At 41.0% G+C, this 27926-nt stretch overlaps 1 protein-coding gene across 5 annotated transcripts in view; it reads right to left on the reverse strand.

Moving 5' to 3' along the window:
- Window positions 1-11349: 11349 nt before the first annotated feature.
- Window positions 11350-27926, reverse strand: part of htr7l.L (5-hydroxytryptamine (serotonin) receptor 7, adenylate cyclase-coupled like L homeolog) — a 31161-nt gene continuing 14584 nt past the window's right edge. For all 5 annotated transcript variants that reach the window (XM_041587098.1, XM_041587092.1, XM_018227115.2 and 2 more), the window contains one exon: window positions 11350-14057. In XM_041587098.1, the coding sequence (XP_041443032.1) occupies window positions 13286-14057 (772 nt within the window). In that variant the 3' untranslated portion in view covers window positions 11350-13285. The remainder of the gene's footprint in view (window positions 14058-27926) is intronic.

The raw sequence follows: 27926 nt of genomic DNA on the forward strand, positions 1-27926 counted from the left end.
GTCAGTGATCCCAATGTTATTAATAGGGATAAAGATAAATATATAGGAAGGTCAGTGATCCCAATGTTATTAATAGGGAATAAAGATAAATATATAGGAGGTCAGTGATCCCAATGTTATTAATAGGGAATAAGATAAATATATAGGAAGGCCAGTGTCCCAATGTTATTAATAGGGAAAAGATAAATATATAGGAAGGTCAGTGATCCCAATGTTATAATAGGGAATAAAGATAATATATAGGAAGGTCAGTGATCCCAATGTTATATAGGGATAGGGATAAGATAATATATAGGAAGGTCAGTGATCCCAATGTTATTAATAGGGAATAAAGATAAATATATAGGAAGGTCAGTGATCCAATGTTATTAATAGGGAATAAAGATAAATATATAGGAAGGTCAGTGATCCCAATGTTATTAATAGGGAATAAAGATAAATATATAGGAAGGTCAGTGAAATGATCCCAATGTTATTAATAGGGAATAAAGATAAATATATAGGAAGGTCAGTGATCCAATGTTATTAATAGGGAATAAAGATAAATATATAGGAAGGTCAGTGATCCCAATGTTATTAATAGGGAATACAGATAAATTTATAGGAAGGTCAGTGATCCCAATGTTATTAATAGGGAATAAAGATAAATATATAGGAAGGTCAGTGATCCCAATGTTATTAATAGGGAATAAAGATAAATATATGGGAAGGTCAGTGATCCCAATGTTATTAATAGGGAATAAAGATAAATATATAGGAAGGTCAGTGATCCAATGTTATTAATAGGGAATAAAGATAAATATATGGGAAGGTCAGTGATCCCAATGTTATTAATAGGGAATAAAGATAAATATATGGGAAGGTCAGTGATCCCAATGTTATTAATAGGGAATAAAGATAAATATATGGGAAGGTCAGTGATCCCAATGTTATTAATAGGGAATAAAGATAAATATATAGGAAGGTCAGTGATCCCAATGTTATTAATAGGGAATAAAGATAAATATATAGGAAGGTCAGTGATATGATCCCAATGTTATTAATAGGGAATAAAGATAAATATATAGGAAGGTCAGTGATCCCAATGTTATTAATAGGGAATACAGATAAATTTATAGGAAGGTCAGTGATCCCAATGTTATTAATAGGGAATAAAGATAAATATATAGGAAGGTCAGTGATCCCAATGTTATTAATAGGGAATAAAGATAAATATATAGGAAGGTCAGTGATCCCAATGTTATTAATAGGGAATAAAGATAAATATATGGAAGGTCAGTGATCCCAATGTTATTAATAGGGAATAAAGATAAATATTATTAGGAAGGTCAGTGATCCCAATGTTATTAATAGGGAATAAAGATAAATATATGGGAAGGTCAGTGATCCCAATGTTATTAATAGGGAATAAAGATAAATATATGGGAAGGTCAGTGATCCAATGTTATTAATAGGGAATAAAGATAATATATAGGAAGGTCAGTGATCCCAATGTTATTAATAGGGAATAAAGATAAATATATAGGAAGGTCAGTGATCCCAATGTTATTAATAGGGAATAAAGATAAATATATAGGAAGGTCAGTGATCCCAATGTTATTAATAGGGAATAAAGATAAATATATGGGAAGGTCAGTGATCCCAATGTTATTAATAGGGAATAAAGATAAATATATAGGAAGGTCAGTGATCCCGATGTTATTAATAGGGAAAAAAGATAAATATATAGGAAGGCTGGTATATTTTTTCCAGAAAAGGCCAGAAGGAGGGTTTAGGGTGGTGGCACACGGGCAGATTAGTCGCCCGGAATCTTCTCTACTGTAGGCAACTAATCTTCCCAAATGCCTTCCCACTAGCAAGAATGCGAATCACTGGCGGGATGGAATATGTATCACTTCTGTTTTCTGAAGTCGCCCATTGTTTGCTCTTGAGGCAACTTCGGAAAATGAAGTGATACGTATGCCTTCCTGACGGTGATTCTTGATTGCGGGAAGGCATTTGGGGATATAAGTTGCCCACAGTAGAGAAGACTTGTCACTGGGCGACTAATCTCCCCATGTGCCACGACCCTTAGGAGCAGATTCCTAAACAAATAAATAGGGATGCACCGAATCCAGGATTCGGCCAGGATTTGGCCTTTTTCAGCAGGATTCAGATTCGGCCGAATCCTTCTGTCCAGCAGAACCGAATCCTAATTTGCATATGCAAATTAGGGGCGGAAAGGGAAATCACGTGACTTTTTGTCACAAAACAAGGAAGAAAAAAATGTTTTCCCCTTCCCACTCCTAATTTGCATATGCAAATTACAGTTCGGATTCGGTTCAGTATTTGGCCGAATCCTTCGTGAAGGATTTGGGGGTTTGGCCGAATCCAAAATAGTGGATTCGGTGCATCCCTACAAATAAAGGTAACATTGTGGTGTATCAGGGGCAGGTCAAGGGCTAATCTTAAGGGTATTCAGGGGTGCTGTGCCCATGAAGTCAGTTGGAGAACCCGCCTCAGGCAGCAGCGCCGAACAGGTTGCCAGGAGCAGCAGAATGTCAATCGTGGTAACTTTAAATAACAAATTTCTGTTTTTTAATAGGAAATTCAGCTGTTCTAGTACGAGAGAGTGCAATTGTGCTGTCTTTGCTGTCTGGACCCCTCTGGTGCAGTAAAGGTAAGCATTGGGGGGCATCACATACTGGTTTAAAATCAGAAATTACAAATTTGTTGGCAGCACATTTTGGCCTTGGTGGGTGTTTTTACCATATACCAGCCAGGTGGCAACACTACTCAGTGCCTGTTACACGGCAATTCCTCCCTAAATTCAATCTGTAATAACGGCTCTGGCCTTGGCTGGTAGCAACCCTAGTAGTAGAGAAATTGATGTAAAGAATCTCTCTCCCAGGGTGACCAGAGGTTGGCAACATGCTGCCCCAGTGATTCTACCTTTCCTTGCCCTTTACGGGATATTTTGGGTAGAACTCTTTAGAAATAGGGCAAAGCCGGACATAGTTGAAAAAAAATGCTTAAAATCTGAGAACTTTGACCTCCTACTGCCTATAGGTCAACTTATGTTAACACTGCACACCCCCTGAGCACTTGCAGTTCGTAAGATTATCTACTTTATATGGGAAGAATTCTATAAGGCCAGGTTTTCTTTCTGCCCTATTAACCAGCTCTGCTAAATCAGATTTAAAAGCAGGGCTGCAACGAAAGGGGGCTCCCCAACTGTAACAAAATCCCTGTTTGTGCTGCTATTATCTGGAAACCGCTGCCCCATTATTACTCCGAGAAGAAGGCTGGCCATGTCACTGATATATCCACTCAAAAACCAAATGGATCTCCCTGTGACAAATGCACTGTGCAGCCCTTATTTGTACCTTGAGAACGATGAAAATTGACACTAAAATATTAAGTGAAAATCATTTGGTCCTAGTGAGAAAAAGGGAGGTTATCCTCTCTACCCCCAGCCCACTGCTGAGTGGTGATTCCAGTATTATTGGGCGTACAGGGGAGTAACACAGAGAACACAGATCTCATTTGGCTTTAATGATTTCTTCTACCCCTATGGCGTTGCCTGGCCAACCTCCCTCCTCCTGAGAAAATATTAGTTATTTTCTGTATGATTGTGACCTCCGGGACCTTGATGGTTGCTGTTAGTGATTTCTTTGAATTTGTACAGAATCCCATTAAATAATAGGAACAGGGTGGATTAAAAATATGTCCTTAACCAAGATGGTTTTATTTCTCAGACATCGATACTTGAACTAATGGAAATCATTTTATGGTTGGTGGAAACGAGTTGTTATAGGAATATTAGGACACCAGAAGGGATTTGCACCAACTGAAGCTGAGTTTGGGATAGTTTTTATTCTTCATCCTTCCCCCCTTATATCTAGTTATTTGTTTATACCATGTGACACATTCAGATAGGGCGTTAGGTCTATAACCAGTAGCTTGACAGGCTACATAACAGCCAATCAACCTTTTAAACAGGTGAGACCAGAATATACTCTACTGTGGGGTATTAGTGTGCCCAATATTGAGCTACCACCACCCTGAATGTGGCAGTAGCTTCAGAACAGGCCAATTCTATGCAACTTTTTATTTGGCTTTCATTGCTTCTTTTTTATAGTTTTTGATTTATTTGCCTTCTTCTAAGTCTTTCCAGCTTTCACATGGGGTTCACTGACCCCATTTAAGAAACAAATGCTCTGTAAGGCTAAAAATGTATTGTTATTGCTACTTTTTATTACCCATCTTTCTATTCAGGCCCCTCCTATTCATTTTCCAGTCTCTTATTCAAATCAATGCATGGTCGCTAGGGTAATTTGGACCCTAGCGACCACATTGCTGAAACTGCAATGTGGTCAAAAATGGCAAATAATAAAAAATGAATACCAATTGCAAATTGTATCAGAATATCACCTCTATATAATTTTAAAGATAATTTACAGGTGAACAACCCATTTAATTTATTTGCCATGCTTTTTACCCACAATGCAGCTTTTTCAGAATTCCAGCATAAGTGGGACGGCAAGGGGAGTTGCACTCAACATATTTGCTTTCAAGGTGGCAGTTTCAGGGTTCCCCTGCATCTAGGGTTGCCACCTTTTGCAAAAAAAATTTCCGGCTGTTGGGGGGCGGGTACAAAAACCCCAGGCCCACTCGTCCCAGCCACAAATCCCCCCTCTGTTCCCCCTTTCCATCCCCAGTTCCTCATTCGCTGATGTGTGTTTTTTTGGCTGCAATTGGAAGGGGGGAGGCCAGCAAGGAGCTTAGGTAAGAAGCAGCTCTGCCAGCCTTGGGCAGCAGTCTGGGCCACCAAGGTTTTCCAATCCGACCCTGTTTAACGTAAGTACCTTTAATGAATAGCTTCAATTCGCACAGCAACTGTGGCCAGTTTTTGTGTGATCACAACTTGTAGTTGCAGCCGTAATTGAACCCCAGGATCTCCATAACTTTTTTGCCCCAGATTGAAACCATATGAATCAGTTGCCTGCACTATGAGGTGGTGTTTAAAGATGCTTTGTGTCCCCTTTAATGTGACATGAATAACCTTAATGTGAAATAATTCTATACTGAAGCAAAGATTGGGCCCACAGTTATATTTAAACCTGAAACACACACACGTTCAGTTCCGACCTTCAGAAAGTCGTTTCCGCTCCCTCTGCCTCACAGGAATAAAATAGTCGGAGCAGGTTTGTCCTAGAACTGAAGAACTTCCTTCCCTAGGTTCTACACCACAATCATATCTCTCCATGGATCAATATCATGCCTGTGTTTAAATGAATCTATTTTTCATGTTTCATTCTCTCACTGTCAATAGCCCCTTTCTCCTTTCCTGTAAACTTGAGTAATGGTTTCCTGCTGCCTCCCCTCAGAGCAACATAAATGTCCCATGTCGTCCCTGACATTGACTACAGGTGCATCGAGCAGCTATAATATTCTTTATTGCAAAAGAGCACAGGCACCATGTGTATTCCCTTTATTAATTCTGTTGATTATCTCTGTCATTTCATAATAATAATAACAAAAAAACTTAATGTTTTGGATAGGGATCTGTTTTCAGACACAAATTTAATGGCAGTTCATTGAAGTTTGCTATGGGTGTAGTGGGTTGGTGACCTAAAACTGAATATGCGTTTGCTGTAAAAAAATGCTTGAGAAGCCCAGCCTAATTGAACAGCCCTGGGTGGTACATTCTATGACAGTGGTTCAGCTCAGCCAGGGTTTGTTCTTAAAGGGATACTGTCATGGGAAAAAACATTTTTTTCAAAATGAATCAGTTAATAGTGCTGCTCCAGCAGAATTCTGCACTGAAATCCATTTCTCAAAAGAGCAAACAGATTTTTTTATATTCAATTTTGAAATCTGACATGGGGCTAGACATTTTGTCAATTTCCCAGCTGCCCCAAGTCATGTGACTTGTGCTCTGATAAACTTCAATCACTCTTTACTGCTGTACTGCAAGCTGGAGTGATATCACCCCCCTCCCTTTTCCCCCCCAGCAGCCAAACAAAAGAACAATGGGAAGGTAACCAGATAACAGCTCCCTAACACAAGATAACAGCTGCCTGGTAGATCTAAGAACAACACTCAATAGTAAAATCAAGGTCCCACTGAGACTCCTTCAGTTACATTGAGAAGGAACAGCAGCCTGCCAGAAAGCATTTCTCTCCTTAAGTGCAGGCACAAGTCACATGACCAGGGGCAGCTGGGAAATTGACAAAATATCTAGCCCCATGTCAGAAAAAAAATCTGTTTGCTCTTTTGAGAAATGGATTTCAGTGCAGAATTCTGCTGGAGTAGCACTATTAACTGATGTGTTTTGAAAAAAAACATGTTTTCCGATGACAGAATCCCTTTAAGGGCAGGGTGAAATTTCTTCAGAATTCTATCTTCCCATTCTGGAATATTCCCACCATTTTGTTTCCCATTAAACCCTATTGCAATAGTGAAGACTGGGTCCTAATCTTTTGCGGCTTTGCTGGGTTCTGGAAAGTGTATCAAGAAGCAAGAACGTTTTAATATGGACGTGTTCAGTAGACTTTCTCAAATGGACTTTCTAAAAGAAGTGGAATATAATTGCGTTGTTACTGCACTTGACCAAAGGTTGGCACTGGGCAGCAGTATGTGCTTTTTGTTCTGCGGACATTACGGGGCAGATTTATCAAAGGTCGAGGTGAATTTTCTAATGAAAAAAAAGAGCTATTTTTGTGTACTTCGACTAGGGAATAGTCCAAATTTGATTTGAATTAAAAGAAAATTAAAAAATTTGAAAATCCAAATTTATCATTTAGTGTCTCTTTAAAAATTCGGGGGTGCAATGAGGGTGTGACCACAAAATACATAAAGACAAATACAAGATTCCTCTGCACTCAACCCATTATCAATATATTTAAGACAGAGACATTTTGTGCTACTGCTACTGAAAAATGCCTTACCCTTTAAACAAAACAGGGATTGTTTGTCCATATATTGCAATATATTTAAGCTGGCCAACTACGTCACAGTCATCCCATATCTGGCCAGTCCTACGCTTAATTTTCATCTGATTCATTAAGAATTCTATGGTTTAATTATACATTTTATAAAAGGGACGAATACGTTTTACCTGCAACTTACTAGCTGCTTTCAAAGTAAAACTCCCAAACTTGGCTGCCCTTTTATTGGACACCAGTGGGATCACCTGACTATAGTTGGAGGGGGTGGGAGCTACAACATGGAGCTGGTCACTGCTCTTGTAGAACTATAACAAACAAGGGAAAGTTGTGCTCACCACTAGTTTTTAAAATCATTAGGCGGGGGTGCAATGAGGCTGTGACCACAAAATACATATAGACAAATACAAGATTCCTCTGCACTCAACCCATTATCAATATATTTAAGACAGAGACATTTTGTGCATACTGCTACTGAAAAATGCTGCTACTGAAAAATGCCTTACCCGCCTAATGATTTTAAAAACTAGTGGTGAGCACAACTTTCCCTTGTTTGTTATAGTTCTACAAGAGCAGTGACCAGCTCCATGTTGTAGCTCCCACCCCCTCCAACTATAGTCAGGTGATCCCACTGGTGTCCAATAAAAGGGCAGCCAAGTTTGGGAGTTTTACTTTGAAAGCAGCTAGTAAGTTGCAGGTAAAACGTATTCGTCCCTTTTATAAAATGTATAATTAAACCATAGAATTCTTAATGAATCAGATGAAAATTGAGCATAGGACTGGCCAGATATGGGATGACTGTGACGTAGTTGGCCAGCTTAAATATATTGCAATATATGGACAAACAATCCCTGTTTTGTTTAAAGGGTAAGGCATTTTTCAGTAGCAGTAGCACAAAATGTCTCTGTCTTAAATATATTGATAATGGGTTGAGTGCAGAGGAATCTTGTATTTCTCTTTAAAAATTCGACCATTCGCCATTTAAAACCTGACGAATTGCTATTTTAGCCTATGGGGACCTCCTAGAACCTATTTGGAGTCAATCGGTGGACTTTGAAAAATCTAAGTTTTTTTTTTCCGAATTAGATCGTATGTGATATTCCTTTGATTCGAATAATTTGAATTTAGCCGAATACAGACCTATTCAATCGAAAATGGACATAGTCAACCCAAAAAAACATTCAACTTAATTTCAGTTGGTCTCGAATTTCTAGGTTTTTTCAATTCGAAATTGGACCCTTGATAAATATGCCCCTACATATATTCCTCAAAAGCATGAGTCTCTTTCCATTCCATCCTGGGGCCAAATCATGCCAAGGAGCAGTGGATGCCTGTCAAGGATTTTGAACTGTTTTTGGTAACTCGAGCTCTTGCACCAACCACTAGCCACCTTCTTCATCTGAGCCTGAAATATTTACATCACAAATATTAATATTACCCCAAGGCCACTTACAATGCTGGCTTATTTTAAGGAAGTTATAATAAAACAGGAGGGTCATGTGAGATGAATAGACAGGCTTGAAAGGGGAAGTAAAGTCTAAGATAGAATAAGGCTAGAAATGCTGTATTTTGTATACTAAACATAAACATGAACTTACTGAACCACAAGCCTAATCAAACAAATGATTTATGTTTACAAAGTTGGCCACAAGGGGTCACCGTCTTGTAACTTTGTTAAACATTTTTGCAAGACCAAGACTGTGCACATGCTTAGTGTCGTCTGGGCTGCTTTGTCATAAATGATCAAAACAGCACAAGTCACATAATATCTGCCAGAAGCCGAAACAGCAAGAATATATATAATCAGAATATACAGACTGCACTGGGTCCTGTGTTATGTAATCTAATGTGGATTTTATAGTTTTTGTATTGTTTAATACAAACTTTCTCCAACTCTGCAGAACCAGTGGCTGCAGCAAAATAATCCTCCAAATAGAATCCCAGTTTATCTGTTTAAATCTGACTCCATGATCTTTGTCCCTGCAGTTAAAAACAGTAAAGGGGATGTAAAGGCAAAAAAAAAAAATCCAATAGAAATCTCTACACAGTCGCCAACTGCTCTACAGGGAAACAAACAAAGCTGCTTGAGTTCTGCGTGGCTGGGAAGTAAGGCGGGGGCTCCCCCTGCTGTTCATAAGTAGGATCGTTTCCCTGCAGAGCAGTTAGGAACTGTCTGACAATTCCTATCTACAGCAGTCAGAGCAAGTAAATAAAGGGAGAATTTCACTGCATACAGTCAAGTTTCTTATAAAAATGGTACACATTTTTAAATTAAAGTATATTGGCGATAGATTTCTTTTTCATTAAAGAAAGTAAAAATTGGATTTTATTTTTTTACCATGCGACCTGGAAATAATGGAGGCATAGGTAAGGCTAAACTGCAAGCTGGTTTGGTAGCAATGGGAAATGGTGACACATTTACTTATTTTTTGATAAAATACAGTAACTCATTAGCCAGGTAGGTGGGCTCTATAATACCTCTTCTCCTCTTTTCTGTCAAAATTTCCAAGGACGTCATCATTAATATCACCCCCCCATGACCCTATGTAAGGGCAATCGCTCTCGCTTTCAGCTACAGTTACCAATGCTACAGGCACAACATGGTGCCCCTTGAGGTGCATAGGGTGCCCTCTGAGCTACAAGGACAACATGGTGCCCCTTGAGGTGCATAGGGTGCCCCCTGAGCTACAAGGACAACATGGTGCCCCTTGAGGTGCATAGGGTGCCCCCTGAGCTACAAGGACAACATGGTGCCCCTTGAGGTGCATAGGGTGCCCCCTGAGCTACAAGGACAACATGGTGCCCCTTGAGGTGCATAGGGTGCCCCTTGAGCTACAAGGACAACATGGTGCCCCTGGGGTGCATGCACGTTTGCCTGTAGTATTGCTTTGGCAGAGGGCAGGTAACCCAAGGTCAAGGTCAGTCATTGGTTCCTCCCCTTTCCCCGTGTTCCCCAACTTACATGTTCCAAAGGGTGAGTAGGGATGTAGCGAACTGTTCGCCGGCGAACTTGTTCGCACGAACTTCGACCGTTCGCGTCCGCCGAATGTTCGCGAACGTCGCGCGACGTTCGCATTTTGAGTTCGCGTTCGATTCGAATACAAATCGTTCGACCATTCGAATTCCTTCGGCCGCTAAAAAACGAACGATTTCCATTCGTTCGAACGATTGTAAGCATTCAAATGAATGAAAAGCATTCGATCGAATGCTTCGATCGTTCGATTCGAATGAAAATCGTTCGATCGAACGATTAAAATCCTTCGATCGTTCGATTCGAATGATTTTAGCGGGTGTTCGAAGTTCGCGAACTGTTCGCGAACGTTCGCATTTTTTGCCGGTGTTCGCGAACGGCGTTCGCGAACACCAAATCGCCAGTTCGCTACATCCCTAAGGGTGAGTAAGCGAGGAAGTCTCCCACCCATTGTAAGAGTGAAAAGAGTGTCATAAGTGTAACCAGCACAGGGCGACATTTTTTAAACTCTGTTTTTTTTTTGTTTTTTTTAATGAGCCCTGACATCAGTACAGTATAATAAAAGGGACATGCAACGTGTTTACGTGATAATATTCCATTTTACTTGTCGACAGTATATACAAATGTACATTTATTTTGTTCTTTCGCTTTGTGTTTATTTTTTATATTTTTCCATTTTCAGCACAAGGGAAGTCAAGGGAAGTAACAAACTTGGTGGTGGAAGGTATTTCTAACATTTCCCACTCTCACATTCCCATCCACGAGCCAATCACTGCACAGGGAATCTTCAATGTAGAATTCATTGTGCCAACCAACAACAATCAGGATCAGTATTCCAGAAATGAGCAGATCTCTAGTGTGATCAGTGCAAATCAAGCCGTTCATACCAACAAAGTCTGAAATTAATGAGATATTTGTTCATGTGAAGTGATTCTCCCACTGTGAGATTTCCATTGGTTCTTGTTGGAACAACGGGTCAGATGGATTCGAAGAACTGACCACTGATTGACTCTGTGCCTTAATTTGAGGAATCACAGTGATGTCCAAGTAGGATTTACTAAATTGCAAAAAGCATTGTATTTGAATTTTACATTAAGGGGGTTATTTATTTAAGGTTGAGTTGGGAAATCTTGAAAAATTCAAGTTTTTTCACTAGTAAACTTGTTTTTTTTACAGGGAAAAAAAACTAAATTTTTTCGAGATTTATTATACCCCAATGCTGCAAAAAGCATGAATCTGAAAATCCGCCATCTCACACCTGTCGAGGTCCTGTATAAGTCAATGGGAGAGGCACCTATCTCAATTTGAAGTTCTCGTGGTCTGCGATGGGTTTAGTCCAAAAACTCAAAATTAGCAATTAGCAATTCTGGAAAAAGTTCAGAAAAATTTGAGTGATTTGGGTTTTCAGTAATCCAAAAAAGTATTTTTTATTAATAATAAGCTAAAATCAGGCATTGTAGTTTGGTTGTGTTTTTTTTTTTAAATAAAATATTTGATAAATTCAGATTTTAGTAAATAACCTCCTAATTGTTTTCATCATCTAGTACAGAACCATGTTCCTCAAGTGGTAAAAGAGAACCTTCTAGAAAAGGCAAATCTTTGGCCGCTATTTGTAAAAGCACGGACGTTAAAAATACATTTAGTTGAAATTGACAGATTTCTGATGATTCTGAAGAATTCAGATGATTTCTAAAACTCCAGCGGAAACCATTCTGATGTGATTCAACGTTGATATTTTTTGACTGTTGCATATTTACAAAGGACTGTCATATTGAGTTTGACCAAAAATATCCCCAACATTTGTTTGGCAGCTCAGCAGTGTTGAAATTCCATTTTTTTTCTTATATTTGGAGATGTTTTGCTGTCCATTATTTTCTTTAAGTTATTGAAATGCTATTGAAGTGATTTTTTTAAAAGTAATATTTTACTACTGTAACAGAATTTTCCCTGTGACTTTCCCTATAACATCAACGTCACTTGAGATATTTGCCATGGGCCAATGGCTTAGGAGGCCTATGGGCAGATTTATCGAAGAGTGAATTTACCCCTCTCGCCAGTATATAAGAATTTCTATGGGATCCGGGTCCAACTGGAGCATTGGGAGCCAACTGGGGCTGCAACATGAAGGGCCCTCCTGGCAGTCACTGGGGGCCTCCTCCCAACTTCTAAGCCACCAGTTGTGCATGCAAATCAATCTGGGGAGCAGGTCTGGGCCTGTTTGGGATTTTAGAAGCATATTCAGAAAATGGTGAGCTCTTGCTTTCACCCATTGACAAATATGTTCCCAAAACTCCCAGAAACATTTTAAATATTTGACTCTAGTGGACTGCGGCGAACTCTAATTTCACTACTTGATAAATATGCCGATAAGCCCCATAAATCAAAATCAATGAATTTCTCTTCAGCAAATAAGATAGAGGATAATACAGGTGAATACCCATAGGCATTTATCCTGCTATATGTTCTGGGGGTTATTTTACATAAAATTAACACTGTAATTATACTACTAGGTGTTCCAGGGGGAAATATATGTTGAATTGCCACTGTATTGACCCTGCCATGTGTTTTGGGGTATTATATATGGAACTGGAACACTGTAAAAGGTCTTTAATCAGCTAATTACACACCCCTCCCAGTGCCTATGGGTAATAACCTGTACTAAACAAAATTCAGCAGCAATATTCCAGGTAGAGCAGCTTTTTAAATAGGGGTTTTAACCCCAAACCTTACACATTTCCTAGCTCAAAGCACTTATTATCTGAACATAGCAGAATGCTAGAGTTTTACTGTACAGGGTTTGCATCCTTTTAATCAAAATCACAAACGAAAACACAATACTCAGTTCAGTGTCTGTTTCAGTTTGAGTTCAGTTGTAATCACGTCTATTTACATGAATGTTCTTTATGGTCCCATAAAACCCTTTCTGATTCTGATCCTGATCAGGGGAAGCGATATTCATTTCCATGCATTCCCATAGCTCGTGGTGCTAATTATTCACTGTAGACAGGGAACAGATTTTTTAAGAGAAATGCGCTAAGAAAACACAGATGTATTGCCGGAAAAAAAAAAAACACTTTGGTGAAGATTTTCCTTATGTAAAGTCTATATGTGACTGGGTTGCTTTCCTGTACAACCGCAGCGATGAAGGAAAGTAACGAATCCAATTAATTTCCCAAGAATTGTCGTGAATTTGGAAAAAAAATTGAATTCAAGTAAATATTGCATTTCTTTGTACTGCAAAAAATTTTCACATTTCAGCGGTATAGTTTTAATAAATAATTCAAAAACATTTTTCATTGCCCCCTCTCATGTGCGCTGGGCAGTAGGTGGATATCTTTGTAGGCTTCTTGAGGTTCCTGAAAACTTTCCCAGTCATGTTAGTGGGCTACAGAATGCCCTCATGCCTCTCTGTGACCTTCAGTGCTTCATGCATGCTGGCCGCCGAAAGCCTCCTGTTTATGTTGGTGTATTTGCATCTCAGGAGGTTCCAGAAGGTAGTCCTCAAGTCCCTGTTGAAGAAGGCATAGATCAAGGGGTTTATGAGAGAGTTGGTGTAGCCAAGCCACAGAAGAGTCCTCTCCAGTCTGAGGGGCATGCAGCTGCACATGATACCACAGATGAACGGCCGAGCAGTAGACAACAAGAAGAAGGGCAACCAGCAAAAGGTGAAGGCCCCGACTATAATTCCCAGTGTTCGAGCCGCCTTCTGCTCTCGTTTGAAGATGGAGATATTTTTCCGATCTTGGCGTATGAGCTTGGACAAGGTGGCAAACTCTTCAACTGCTTTATTCCTTTTGGAAATCTTCTTAGGTGGGAGCTTCTCCTCTAAGCAGTATATCCCTTCTTGCTCATAAAGCCGCGGGATGTTCACAAATTTGTGCTTCTCGGCACTGATTTTGGCAGCCACAAAAATCCTCTGGTACATGACAAGCATGACCGTCATGGGGATGTAAAAGGCCACCGCAGTTGAGTAGACGGTATAGCCAAAGTCTTGGCTTATCAGACACACCCTTTCCACGTTTACGTTTTTTGCCCACCCAAATAATGGCGGAAGAGTTATGGAAGCGGACAGAAGCCAAACAATGAATACCATCTTAGCCATGAGTTTCCCATTTTGTCTGGCGGGATACGTCAAAGGACGAGTTATTCCAAGGTATCTGTAAGATAAAAAAAAGACAGAGATAGAATTGCTTTAAATGTATAACTGAGTGTTTTCTATTATTCAGCTTTGAACAGCTCTGTTAACTGTGAGAACTGTGCCAATTGTACCAACCTATGCCAAATGTACTACTAACTGTACCAGCTGAGCCAACTAACAAGGCAGAGAACAGCCCAAATGCAAATAGGCTTCACTTGTTGTACATCTCAGATACGTGGATCTTGCATTTGCTCCTGGATACAGTGGGAGTAATTTCAACACTGGCCAAATTTGTCCATGAGCAGTAACCTATGGCAAACAATGAAATTGATTCATTGATCTAGCTGGCTAAACAAAGCCCATCACTGATTGGCTGCTATGGGTTACTGCCCATGCATTAGGGTTGCCAACTGTTTCAGCCTTGTGAAACCCAAACAATAATCTAGCCAATAAGCACCTGTCAAAACCAAATGTCATAACCCCACCCCCATATTGTAATGCTCCACCCCAATACCATCATCCCGCCCTCTTGTTCGGTTTTTGCTTTAGTCAAAGGTGGCAACCTTACCATGCACAAGTTTGACCAGTGTTGATAATTGCACCACAGTGTTTTCAGCTATAAGATTAGTATAGACAACATTGCCACTTACCCATCATTCTAAGTGCATAGGTCACATAGTAAAACACAGCTAGATATGAAGTACCCCTCCTACAGACCATTACAGGCCCCTTCCACATACCCATATAGTATGGTATAACTGAATCAGTCATGGGAAAACATCTAGATATGAGGAGCCTCCTCATATCTCATATAAACTTCCTGAAACTGATGACAATGGTGCTCCCATATTTATAGCATCTGAAACATCATTTCTTCATGTCTGAGATCCTTCACTCCCTTTATCAACTTAATCGGTCATCTGTGTACTATCTCAGTTTCAATAATAGTCTTCCTTTGTCGTGGAGACCAAAGCAATGACCCATATTTAGTGAACACTGCATCATACAGAAAAAGTAATGCCTCTAGGATAATTCATTAGCTGGTAGCCCTTGACAGGCTTTCAATTATTGTCTACCAAAAGTCAAAAACAAGCAAATAAAGTGGCAACAACAAATGAGTGAATGAGACCTACTGTTATCATTTAAGGCTAGTAGTTTCTTTAATGACTTCCCCTTTAATTATGTTAAACCATTGACATAATGTGTAATTTTTTACCCTGCCTAGATCAGTAAGGGGCACCAAAGCACTTGTGTCCAGGATCTGGCTGCGCTCTGCACCCAGCACCCAGTTGGATATTAATTATCACTGTAATGCATTGTGTTATATCTTTGTGTTATATTTAAAATTTGTTGAATTAGAGACATTTAGAGAAGCGAGTCAGACTGTGAAGAACGAAGAGAATGAATGCAGGCTCATGGGCTCCGTGAGGTCACTTGGTTTTAAATATAGAATTCCGAGTGAAAAGTCAATAATCCCTTAAAGAAGAGAAACAAGATTGATAGACAAGATTTGCTGTAATGACTTCAATAGTCAAGCATTCATCTGGCCTGCGTTGGTGAATAGGAACTGATTGGTCCATTTCCCAGCTGTGATTTGGAATGGGATATTTGAATAACTCTCCGTAATAACTTCCTTATCTGAACCTCTACATATTCAGCAGCAGCGGCCTGCCAATCTGCATTATGGGCTGAACGGAACACGAGATTCACAGCGACATAAAAAGTCCATTATAGGAGAGAGTGAGAGAGACGTGAGACAAGCAAATGTACAATGGAAATAGAAGAAGAACCATTGATCAGCTTAAGAGTACATGCTCAAGATCTATATGAGATGGAGTGAGAATAACTGAATGCAAATATACTGTCCACTGAATAGCATGGCAGGAATAAGTGCATAGAAGCCTGTTGCTTGGCACATACCTGAATCAACTCCAAACAAATTACCCAGTGATTGGTGTGTGTGTGGGCTCTTACTGTGGTTGTTTCCAAGATTTTGGACCTAATTATAAAACATATTCTGGTAGTGAGATGAGCTCTCCCTGGTCATTCTACTTTGGTACCTTCTTCTTTCTCTTCTTCTGCCTCTACTCTTCAATATTCTCTTTTTATAATGTTCTTTTACTTTTCATGAGTTCGATTGTTTTCTCCAACAGCCATTTTTTCTTTCCTCGACCCAAAGCTTTTACATTACCGATGTGTTCCACCATGTTCCTCTATGAGGGGGCTGCCATATTTGTGCAGCAGTAGACCGTGTTAGCATTAGAAACTCTAACTGGCACATTGAGACGTGACAGTTGGGTTGACAAAACACCTTTTTCTTCTTTATTCTCTCCTCCATCATTATTATTCTTCTCTTCTCTCCTTTTGATATAAATTTGCCCTTTCCTTTTTTCTCCTTTTCTCACCCCTGTTCCCCCTGTATTATATTCTGCATTTCTCAATCCTAACTTGTGTTGCTACCACGCTTGCTTTAATCTTTCCTTACCCCCAACCCTCCCTTTAAATAAATTCTACCACTTAAATTGCAACTTGTCCTATTTAACCTGTTGTGAAAATTCAGAACTTGGAGATCACTTCAAGTAAAAAGACAAAAGTTTGACACAACAAGCTCCATAGATTCTGACCTCACAAAGAGTCAAACCCCAAACAAAGGTCATGTAGAGCCTTATAGACTTGAGAACATATGACATGAGTCTGTATAGGAGTAAAAGGGAGTTACCAGTGAAAAAGTATAGATATATCACGGAAGAACAAAGAGCTGCTCTTACAACCAAGCAGCAGGTTCTGCTTTAAGACCAGGGTACTAGGAACCAAGGCTAACTTAAGAACAGAATCCTTCCAAGTCAACAGGGGATTTTATAAATGACCCTGTAGTCTTTTAGTCTCTCACCTACTCCTGGTGCTGTTCATAATCTGCCTCTTTCCCAATGTGCTCTTCTTACTTGGAGCAGTTAGCAGAGGATTTAGCACTGAAACTACCTTTGTCTAACCAATCGCAATGCACTAAGATATATATATATATATATATATATATATATATATATATATATGTACCCAGGTACCTTACATGAAGTGCAAATCTCATATGCCAGAACGTAACACATTATTCAGATTCATGGGAGGGACAGCCAAAAACATGCCATGTGCCGCTTGCCTCCAGGGTCGCTACTTGATTATTTATTCCCCCAAAAACTTTGTGTTCCTATTAAGGACTTGCTGGTTGTGCTAACTGTGACTCATGCTGCTATTTTATTACTGAATTCTATTTATATAGTCATTTCTGATCTATTTTTGGTGACTCATCTGGTACACTTATATGCCTTTTAAATTGAAGATAAAATGTCTTCTTTTCTATTCCTGTCAAAATTTGTCTCAAGGATTAGCCCCCGCTTTCAGCGCCAGTCAATTTCAGTCTGTTGCTGTCGGGCATCATTAGCCCCAGCCCCTTTGATAGTTCTGCTTATGTTACTAACAGCCTGGGGCAGGGGATTTGCATAGTTAATGTTCTAATCAGCCGCTATAACAAGCGCAATTTAATAAATTCTGTCCATTATAACTGTCTTTTAATATGAAAACAAAGCGGCTGATGGCAGTAAAGGATCTGTCGTTCCAACTGGTCTCATTTAATGCAGTTTCATATTTAAAGCTTCCATTGTGCTAAGTCCTTTGGAGACCCACTTGGCAATCACATTGTCTATATATATATATACGTATATATATATATATATATCCCCTAACTTTGCTGAAATGAGAAACACATCATATTTATATATTTATGTACATACAGTATATTGAATAAAATATTATTATATGGGATTGTACAAACCAATTGTCGTTCTTTTCTATTTATTTACTTTTCAGTGGGGAAGATAGACGTCTTACCTCCTTTGTGAGGGTTATCAGTCCCTATTAAAGAGGTGGTTCACCTTCAGGTTAACTTTTATAATGTTATAGAATGGCTGATTCTAAAAAAAAAACTCATTATTTCTTTTTTTATAGTTTTTGAGTGGTTTGCCTTCTTCTTCTGACTCTTTCCATCTTTCAAATGGGGGTAACTGGCCCCATATAAAAAAACAAATGCTCTGTAAGGCCACACATTTATTGTTATTGTTACATTGTATAACTCATCTTTGTATTCAGGCCTCTCCTATTCATATTCCAGTCTTTTAAAAAACCAACTGTAAATTGTCTCATATCACTCTACATAGTAAAATATAACTCAAGGTGAACAACTCCTGTAAGGTATGACCTTAGGCAGGGCACTGGTCTAAATAAGCATGGATGGGAGGAGGTGTAGCCCCATTCAGGTGTACACAGGTGATGGGTAAAGTTATCCATCCATATGCCGATAAAAGTTGACAGCTTATTGACACGTTTATGGAGCCCTCCAACGGGCTTCCCTAAACAATATCTAGCAGAAAATCGGCCACATAAAGTTCAAACGGGTTTTAAAATCCAGAGTAAGGACCACAATAATTCATTGATGCAGCCCTCACTCTAACCATCTGTATCTCCTTTGCTGTCATCCAACTCTAGGGCCCAACAATTGGATCAGCCCAATATTGCCCAAGGGCCCAAGGTGGGTATATTGGGGAAATATCTGCTCCTTAGGTGACCTCGCCAAACGAGCAGATCTTCAATTGTACAGCCAGCTTAAGTCAGATGGAAGGTCAGAGGTATGGTGGAGGCCATACTTCTTTTTATAAAGATTGTATGCTCTGTCCCTTTGAGTCCCACTAAGGTTGCAGTTGTGCGTCCTGTAGCTCACTTTGTCTTTTTTTTTTTTACTATATAGGTTGTGAATGGTACTGAAAATGCTCAACTTTCCAAATTGACCAGATAACATTCCACAGTGAGGTTTTCCACTTTCAGCTGTCTACTCTGGAATCAATTCATGCTGCCTATGGACAGGTTAATGGTCAAACTACTAAAATGATCTAACCTGGTGACGTAGTTGGTCCATGATGTGAGTAGAATTAATAATTGCATCTGGCACCTATTAAGAGGATTTATCGGCCCATTTTGTAGGAATTTAAAGAGGCTTCCAGTTGCTCTTTTGGAACAAGAGCAACAAGCCTACCAAGCAAGTATTAAGATTAAAACAAGTTGCTTTTGTGATAACACAGGAGTTCTTATCACATATAAAACAACATGGACTTTGACTGCAGATTAGAAGCAACTGATTTCATCTCTTTTTTTCCTTCTATTTTCCATCTGTATCCTTGTATGTCGTTTCCCACAGTTCTGTTACCCTAGTTATCCAACCGCAGGTGCTGAGAAACAATGACAAGCACAGGCAACTGCTGGTATCTAATAAATGCACCATTTAATTAGACGTGTAAAAAGATTATCACACACCTATTGTATATGGGTTATGTTATTTTTGTCCATTTGCACAAAATATTTTCTGTTTAAATTGTACAGGCAAGTTTGTCCATTTCTGTGACTGTTCTAATGGTCTTATTGGTTACAGGTTGCTCTAGTTTTGGGAGTGTTGCATTGCTCCAAAGAGACAAAGTACATTTTGTCGAGCCTAGATAGTGAAAATTGGCAATACTTATAGGCCAGTCCTGCAAGTTCTGTAAAGAGTATGGAATTGGGTTAGCCTAGATATAAGCAGAACCACAGAATTGGGTTAGCCTGTGTAGCACACCCGTGAGTGTACTGTGACCAAAGGTATGCTGCTTGCCCAATGCCACTGACCTGTTTTATCTATGGGATGAGGGTTTCAGCCAACTAATTCCAGAATAAACCCCTGTTGGCTCTGTACCATCCAACCCTTAGTGATCCAGATCACAGATATTTATTGCAGCAATAAAATAATTTTATTACCGTTACATAACAGCTGAAGAATAAAAAGTCAGTCGGCACTCCTTTGAGATAGATCAAGTTTAGCTTAGAACATTGCCTCCCAGAGATGAGAAAAGGGTCAAGACCAGTGATCCCCAACCAGTAGCTCGTGAGCAACATGTTGCTCTCCAACCCCTTGGATGTTGCTCCCAGTGGCCTCAAAGCAGATGCTTATTTTTGAATTCCAGGCTTGGAGGCAAGTTTTGGTTGCATAAAAACCAGGTGTCCTGCCAAACAAAGTATCAATGTACAATAGGTTGGCAATCCACATTGGGGCTACTAAATGGCCATTCACATCCTTTATTTGGCACCCCAGGAACATTTTTCATGCTAGTGTTGCTCCCCAACTCCTTTTACTTCTGTGTGTGTTTTATAACTGTATTACTAGTGGGGGTCATCCGTAGGTGCATTCCTGGATCCCACTAGGTGGAGGCACTGCGCTAGTAAGAACCAGGTACCCAGTCTCTCCCAATACCACTGTGGAGTGGCTAAGGTTTGTCCTATGTCATAAGGTAAGAGTCACACATGGGGTGTAACATAGACAAAGGGGTGTCGAAAGGCTGAGATTACGGCTGGGACCTGGTCACAGAGAAAGTGAGACAAGATGTCATTATCTGCTGAGAGTCCCCAGAGTGTTCTGGAGTGGTGCAAGAGTTTGGGCCTGAACCTGAAAAGGACTGCTATAGTAGGCCCTGTGATACCCAGAACAAAAGATGAAGTTATTTACAAGATCCTAGATGTGGATGGATCTATTTAAAGGCCTAGAGTGGTAGCTTCACAACGAGACGCAAACAGTGTCCGGTTATACATGCTTGTGGATAGTCCAGCTGAGATTAACAGAGAGTCCAGTGCATGTGGTGTTGAAGCAGAAGAGGACAGTTATTGGCAAATTGTCTTGCCGTGTGTTCCAGAGGAGAAGGAACTTAGTGACAGTGAGGATGAAGTGGGAGATGATTTGGAGGAACCAAACCCCCCTTGCATTGGCGTGCCATAGCTACCTGCCACTGGTTACAGCTCAGTGACTAAAAGACTGTTTGAAGTGACGCCTGAGACACACTGCATCGTGTGAGAGTTTGAATTCTTCAGGGAGGAACCGACCCTTAAGTGATGTCTTTGAAGCAGCCCAGCTTGTGGAAGTATTGACACAAGTCAGTAAGAATTTAAGTCAGCTGGCATATAATGGCAATTATAAGAGACTAAACATATTTTCAGGTGTTGAACCCACTCCCCCGGGTGAAGAGACCTTTGAGGTCTGGTGAGATTCTGCTTTGACCACAGCTGCGGATTGGTCTGGGTCTGGACCTGCTTTGTGTCGAAAGATTCAAGAGAGTTTGTGAGGGCCTGCATTGGACCTCATTAACCTACACAGAGAGGTGTGCCCACAAGATGGTCCTGAGAAGTTAATAGAACTGTTGGTAGATACCTATGGACCAGTGGAAAATGAAATTCAGATGCTATACAAGTTTCAGTCATGCAGAAAGACAAAGATAGTCTATCTGAGTATGTGAAGAGACTGCAGCAGATGTTAAAGTTACTTGTTTGCAGAAGGATCATTGCTACTGATCGTGTTGATTCTATGGGGAAAATTTATGTACTTCCGAATTTGCGCTAGCGTTGCCTTCGCTGCACTTTGCCGCAGGTACCCTAAAAAAAAAAATTCTCTATTTTTCAGCCTATCACCCTTAAAAAAGTAAAAGACGCCAGCGTTTTTTGGCACTTATAAAAAATGTCAACTTTTTTTGGAGCAATCCCTATCTACTCTATTGCACTTCGCCGAGTCTGAGGTGGCGAAGTAAAGTCTGGCGCAATAGGTAACGTTCACGAAAATCCGCAACTTAGTGAATTAGTGTAGGTAGGTCCCTTCGCCATAGCTGAACTCCGCCTGGCGTAAGGGTGCGAAGTAGCGCTAGAGTAGGTCCCCTTCGCTAGCGAATTTACACCAGCACCTGTTAGTAAATTGGCAAAGTAACGAAATGACGTCACGCTGGTAAATTTTCACTAGCGTTAGCCACTTCGCCCCTATAAGGCTGCAACAGTTATTCTGAGGGGCTTTGTCTATGGACCCCACTGCTGTGATGTTGAGATCTTTCTACAGAGGAAAGAAAGAACCCACTTTTCAGGAGTTAATCTGAGAGATCTGAAGTTAATGTTCCATGTCGAAGAAAAATCGTAGTTCTGAAAAGACTTCCAGTGATTCCCTAAAGGAGAATGAGATTACTGAGTTGAAAAAAGAGATTGCAAAGCTCAAGGCTCGAGTGTCTGAAAGGGATGAGATGCCAACTATGTCTAGACCGGCTCCCTCTCCTAAAGTAAGTGGTGCTATCAGAGAACCACCCAATTGTTTCCTTTGTGGTCGGTTGGGCCATATACAGTATCTACAAACTGCAATAAGCAACGTGAAGAAGTTGCGGCTGCAGAAGTGACTTCATCTGGATGTGATGTGAAGAAGTTACCCCAAAAGAGATCAGAAAAGACGTAGCCAGGTGAAGTGTTACACCTGTGGTTGGTACGGTCATACTTCCCGCTCCTGTGATTGGGGATTAAATGAAGAATCTTATGATGGATATGTGACCATGTGAAGTGGATATTCCTGAGGAGAAGTCCTGTGGCAGGAGGATGGTCTCTGAGCACTCTGGCACCCCCGATAAACATGAGAGTCTGGGCCTGGGAGAGCGCAAGCCTTCAGTCAGGGGAAATGTCAGGGTAGTTAGCAATAAAGTTTTTCCCTGTGATTTTTCCCCAGTGGTTAGGGAGAATGAGGAAAGGCAAGCGAGGACGTTGCCCATTCAAGCAGGGGGAGAATGTAGGGAATCGTTGCAAAAGCATTGCCCTTATCCCTGAAAGAGATCAAGTACAGAGCCTGTGTCTGTGTGGTGTAAGCTGTTACCTAGCAACCAGCTGTTCAGTGCTATTAGTGCAGCAGGAAGTGACACAGCAGCTAGTGCGATACCTCCCAGCCCTTTTATACTGAAATCCATATCTCCCAACTGTCCCGTTTTGAGTGGGACAGTCCCGCTTTTGACGGCTCAACCCGCAGTCCGGGATTTATACAGAAATGTCCAGAGTTTCTCTTTGATCTGCTGCACTGAACTGGCCAGTGCAGAACTACATTATCCACCCGGGGAGTTTTAATCAGCCTGGCGAACTCCATCCCGGCAGTGAGAAGCGGCGCTGACAAGAACTCACAGACCAGATACCCTCAGGCTCATTGCTGTCACTCAGTCAGCTCTGCCACACAGAAACCCTGCAGCTCCTGCTTCCTCCCAGCGCAAGCGCCACCACCGAGCCGGAAGTTTACAGCGCCAAGGCGGAAGAGGCGAAATTCCTTTGCTCAGTGTCAAAGATCATGTGTCCCCACTCACTTCTCAGTCAAGAATACTAATGTCTCCGCGCACCCCACACGCAAGGCCTCACCCCTGCAATCTTCAGACCGTCATTCATAAGTTATTCTTCAGACCGTACACTCATTATACACGTTGAAATCAGTATTATTTATTCCTTTAAAGGAGAAGGAAATTCCCTGGGCACCAAAACCCTCCCTCCTCCCCTGTGTTGCCCCCCTCCCTCCTCCCCCCTGGCCTACCTGTCCCCCCGGGCAAATGCCCCTAACTTGTTACTCACCCCTCTGCGCAGGTCCTGTCCACGGAGCTCACAGGCGCCATCTTCTCCCAAGAGGTCTTCTTCCTGCTTTGATCAGCGTTTTTGGCGCATGCGCAGTAGGAGCATTTACCGGTACGGATCTACTGCGCATGCAACGAATGTCACAAAGTGAAATCGGAAAACTTTGTGACATTCGGCGCATGCGCAGTAGATCCGTACCGGTAAATGCTCCTACTGCGCATGCGCCAGAAGATGCCGATTAATCCAGGAAGAAGAGCGCTTGGGAGAAGATGGCGCCTGTGAGCTCCGTGGACAGGACCTGCGCAGAGGGGTGAGTAACAAGTTAGGGGCATTTGCCCGGGGGGACAGGTAGGCCGGGGGGAGGAGGGGGGGCAACACAGGGGAGGGATTTTTGCATCCAGGGGGTTTCCTTCTCCTTTAAGCTCGCTGGGTCTGAAACAATATTGCTACAACACTTTTTAACCAAAAAGCCTTCAGTCCCCTGCAAAGGCTTTGCCCAGACCCACATGTCGTTGAGTTTTAAGTTAGAACCAGCCCTAAACTGTCAGTTTTTGGATTCTGGCAAAACTTTCAAAACCTGCCAAATTTTGTAAAATGAACATGGTAATTAGGGGTGTGACCACAAAAATGGGCTTTTGTCCTTCTTTCTGTTTCCAAAATGAAGGTATGAAATACACTTCCACCTACTGGGCATATCTTAGTTTAGAAATAAATGACACTTAACCCCAAGAAAGGGAAATAGCTGCCTGGGGAACGAAAGGACCACTTAAGGTGTCAAAAATAACCAAAAACTGCCTGAATGGAACACACTTAATTCTCAGGGTCTCTACACCAAGATATAAGCAGAAAAAAGTCAAAGGTCAGAATGGACAACAATAAAGAATGCCAAGGCAAGTATCAACAATCCAAAATCCAGCTTTAGACTACATGGGGCAAGCAAGGACATAAATAGTGACCCTAAGACCTTTTCCTGGAGGCAACTTGTAAGGGGTCATTTACAACTGCATCAATTGATGCAACCAACTGTAGGAAATAAAGAGCTACCAACACTTTTGATGGGGTGGTTGGTGCAGCTGAAGGGTTCCCTAGTGTCAATAGGCACGAAACACAACGGGAGGTGGGACAAATGCACCAGTGCAGCAGTGTTAAGAGCATGTTTGGATGCAAATACCCAAGTAATGAACTATGTCTAATTTAGCATGACTGTGATTGTGCTCTTAAATTACCCCTCATGTCATCAAATAGTTTGGCTTACAGGACTGCAACTGGGCATCACATGAGAGTCACAAAACAATTTTATGAAACTAATCATTTTCAATAATATTCAAAATTTGTTATGAAATAATGATTAATCCTCCTTGAATGATATTGGGAGAGTCATCAGGTCTGGAGAGAGTGGTCAGATCTGCAAGGGAGTGATTAATGGATGTGATTCATGTTGTGAGTCACTGCTGGCAGTTAGGTGGGTTAGGGGGAGCGACAGACGCCGCAGATCAGGCATATCCAAAGGTAAATTGATTAGTCATATTGCAAATAAAAAATCAGCCATGGGAAAATGTTATTATTAATCCCAAACGGGGGCTGACATTCATACGACGAGGGAAGTGCTTATTTCACAAGAAAATGCAATAATTATGGTAATCATTCAGGCCTGACGGCTGCTGTACAGCGCTCCATATAAAAAACATTGCATTCTGATTTCTTTTATTGTTCTTTCTGTCAAAATTTCCCCACAGTACCTTACATGCTTTTAGAAATCAGCTGGCCTTTGCTACATGGTTTCATTAGTCATAACCTGCAGTGCAGAGAACAGGAAGGGAAAGACCACTTTAAAATGCAATTACATTTACAAGTACCTTTAAAAACATTAGAGAGACACCATCTTGCCAAAGGTTTGGGAGGTTCGGACCTAAATTGATTAAGAGCAAGGCCCAATAAGTTACAGCCATTGCTGCAAATTGCTGCCGGTTCACTTTTACTGTACGTCTCATATTCCTACTGCAGAATCCCGGATACAACAAAGATTTGTGAAAAGGTTATTTGACCCCAATTAAACAGACAGGGATTGGGCTGACGTGCCCTTTGCTTTTCACTTACAAAATCAATTTAGAAAAGCCAGGGAAATGCATTTAGCCTGTACCAGTTATTGTCAGTGTAAGCAGTTTATAACCATCATGTTATGACAGTTTTGCTGCCAAAACAATATCAGCGGCCGGAATGTTATTTTTACAGGAACTGCAGCAACAAAGTACCCCAAATGCACACGCAGAGGCCTCTGTATTCAGCGCTGGGATTAGAAAAGTGCTCAGAACATTTCCAATTATTTCCAACTTCACCGATTTATAAATTGTAAAACTTCGACAGAAATGATTTTAGGTCTTCTGTGGCCCTGTGAATAGAAATGACCCCCAGGCTGATGGTGGACACCAGTGAATTTGCACCCCCAGTGAAGAAGACTTTCCTTTATTATCCTTTATTCTAATGAAGGTTTGGAGATGTTTTTACAGTTCAACTTCACAGCACCAGAAACGTTTTGAAGCTTTATAGACATGCAGAATAATTTGAGGTAGGGCTATGAGACACTGAAGGCGTAGGCAATGAGACAGTGTAGACGGTAGGCTATGAGACACTGAAGACGGTAGGCTATCAGACAGTAAAGGTGGTAGGCTATGAGACAGTGAAGGTGGTAGGCTATGAGACAGTGAAGGTGGTAGGCTATCAGACAGTGAAGGTGGTAGGCTATGAGACAGTGAAGGTGGTAGGCTATGAGACACTGAAGGCGGTAGACTATAAGAAAATGAAGGCGGTAGGCTATGAGACAGTGAAGGTAGTAGGCAATGAGACAGTGTAGGCGGAAGACTATGAGACACTGAAGACAGTAGGCTATGAGACACTGAAGGCAGTAGACTATGAGAAAGGGAAAGCAGTAGGCTATGAGACAGTGAAGGCGGTAGGCAATGAGACAGTGTAGGCGAAAGACTATGAGACACTGAAGACAGTAGACTATGAGACAGTGAAGGCGGTAGGCTATGAGACAGTGAAGGTGGTAGGCTATGAGAAAATTAAGGAGGTAGGCTATGAGACAGTGAAGGCGGTAGGCAATGAGACAGTGTAGGCGAAAGACTATGAGACACTGAAGACAGTAGACTATGAGACAGTGAAGGCGGTAGGCTATGAGACAGTGAAGGTGGTAGGCTATGAGAAAATTAAGGAGGTAGGCTATGAGACAGTGAAGGCGGTAGGCTATGAGACACTGAAGGCGGTAAACTATGAGAAAATGAAGGAGGTAGGCTATGAGACACTGAAGGCGGTAGACTATGAGACAGTGAAGGCGGTAGACTATGATACAGTGAAGGTGGAAGGCAATGAGGTAGTAAAGGTAGTAGGCTATAAGTTAGTGAACATAATAGGTTATGAGTTGGTGAAGAAAAGCTATGAGGTATTGCAGGTGCGAGGCTATAAGGCAATAGTAGTAGTATGCTTTGAGATTTTGAAGGCAGTAGGCTCTTGGGATTTTTGCAGATAACAAACTGTGTAACTCTAATCAGTGTCATTCAGTTGCTACTAAAGTGTATAGTAACTGTCTTGCATAAAAAGTTTAACTGCCTCTTTATAGGTCCCTGTTGAGGCCTCATCTGGAGTATGGGGGCAGTTTTGGACTCCAGTCCTTAAGAGGGATATAAATGAGCTGGAGAGAGTGCAGAGACTAAGTGCAACTAAATTGGTTAGAGGGAGGGAAGACTTAAATTATGAGGGGAGACTGACAAGGTTGGGGTTGTTTTCTCTGGAAAAAAGGCGCTTGCGAGGAGACATGATTAGACTTTACAAGTACATTAGAGGACATTATAGACAAATAGCAGGGGACCTTTTTACCCATAAAGTGGATCAACACATCAGAGCCCCCCCCCTTTAGCAGACACTTACACACAATGACTTTCTACACAATCAGCTGCCTATGAGCTGTGGGTACACACTGACCCTGGAGTAAATATACAAATAATACATTTGATGTACTTTTACAGGTTACTGAGCAGCGACACAAGGCACTTTATCCGCACAATCCAATGTACTGCCAAGAAATGAACGAGACGAGCAGCCACTAAATAGAGCAGAAAATGTAAAAGCAAGATTCCCTGATTTATTTGCAGCCTATACATGTAGACAGCTCTGCCCTGCTGGTACCTGCAACTGCCGCTTGTCTCAGCACTAAATAGTTCACAGTTTACAGTAAACACTGACATTCAGGCATCTCATAGGTTAAATAAACAAGTAGGGGCTTATCAATTATTACTGATCAACATTTCTGTATGGGAAGTAAAAGAGAACCCCCTCCAACTCTTCTCCCTTATAAATGAATCTATCTAGTCCTATCAATCCCTATTTCTGTAGGGAAATGAGAGCAGACAGTAACCCTTCC

This window comes from Xenopus laevis, chromosome 1L (assembly GCF_017654675.1).
Source record: "Xenopus laevis strain J_2021 chromosome 1L, Xenopus_laevis_v10.1, whole genome shotgun sequence".
NCBI classification, from domain to species: domain Eukaryota; kingdom Metazoa; phylum Chordata; class Amphibia; order Anura; family Pipidae; genus Xenopus; species Xenopus laevis.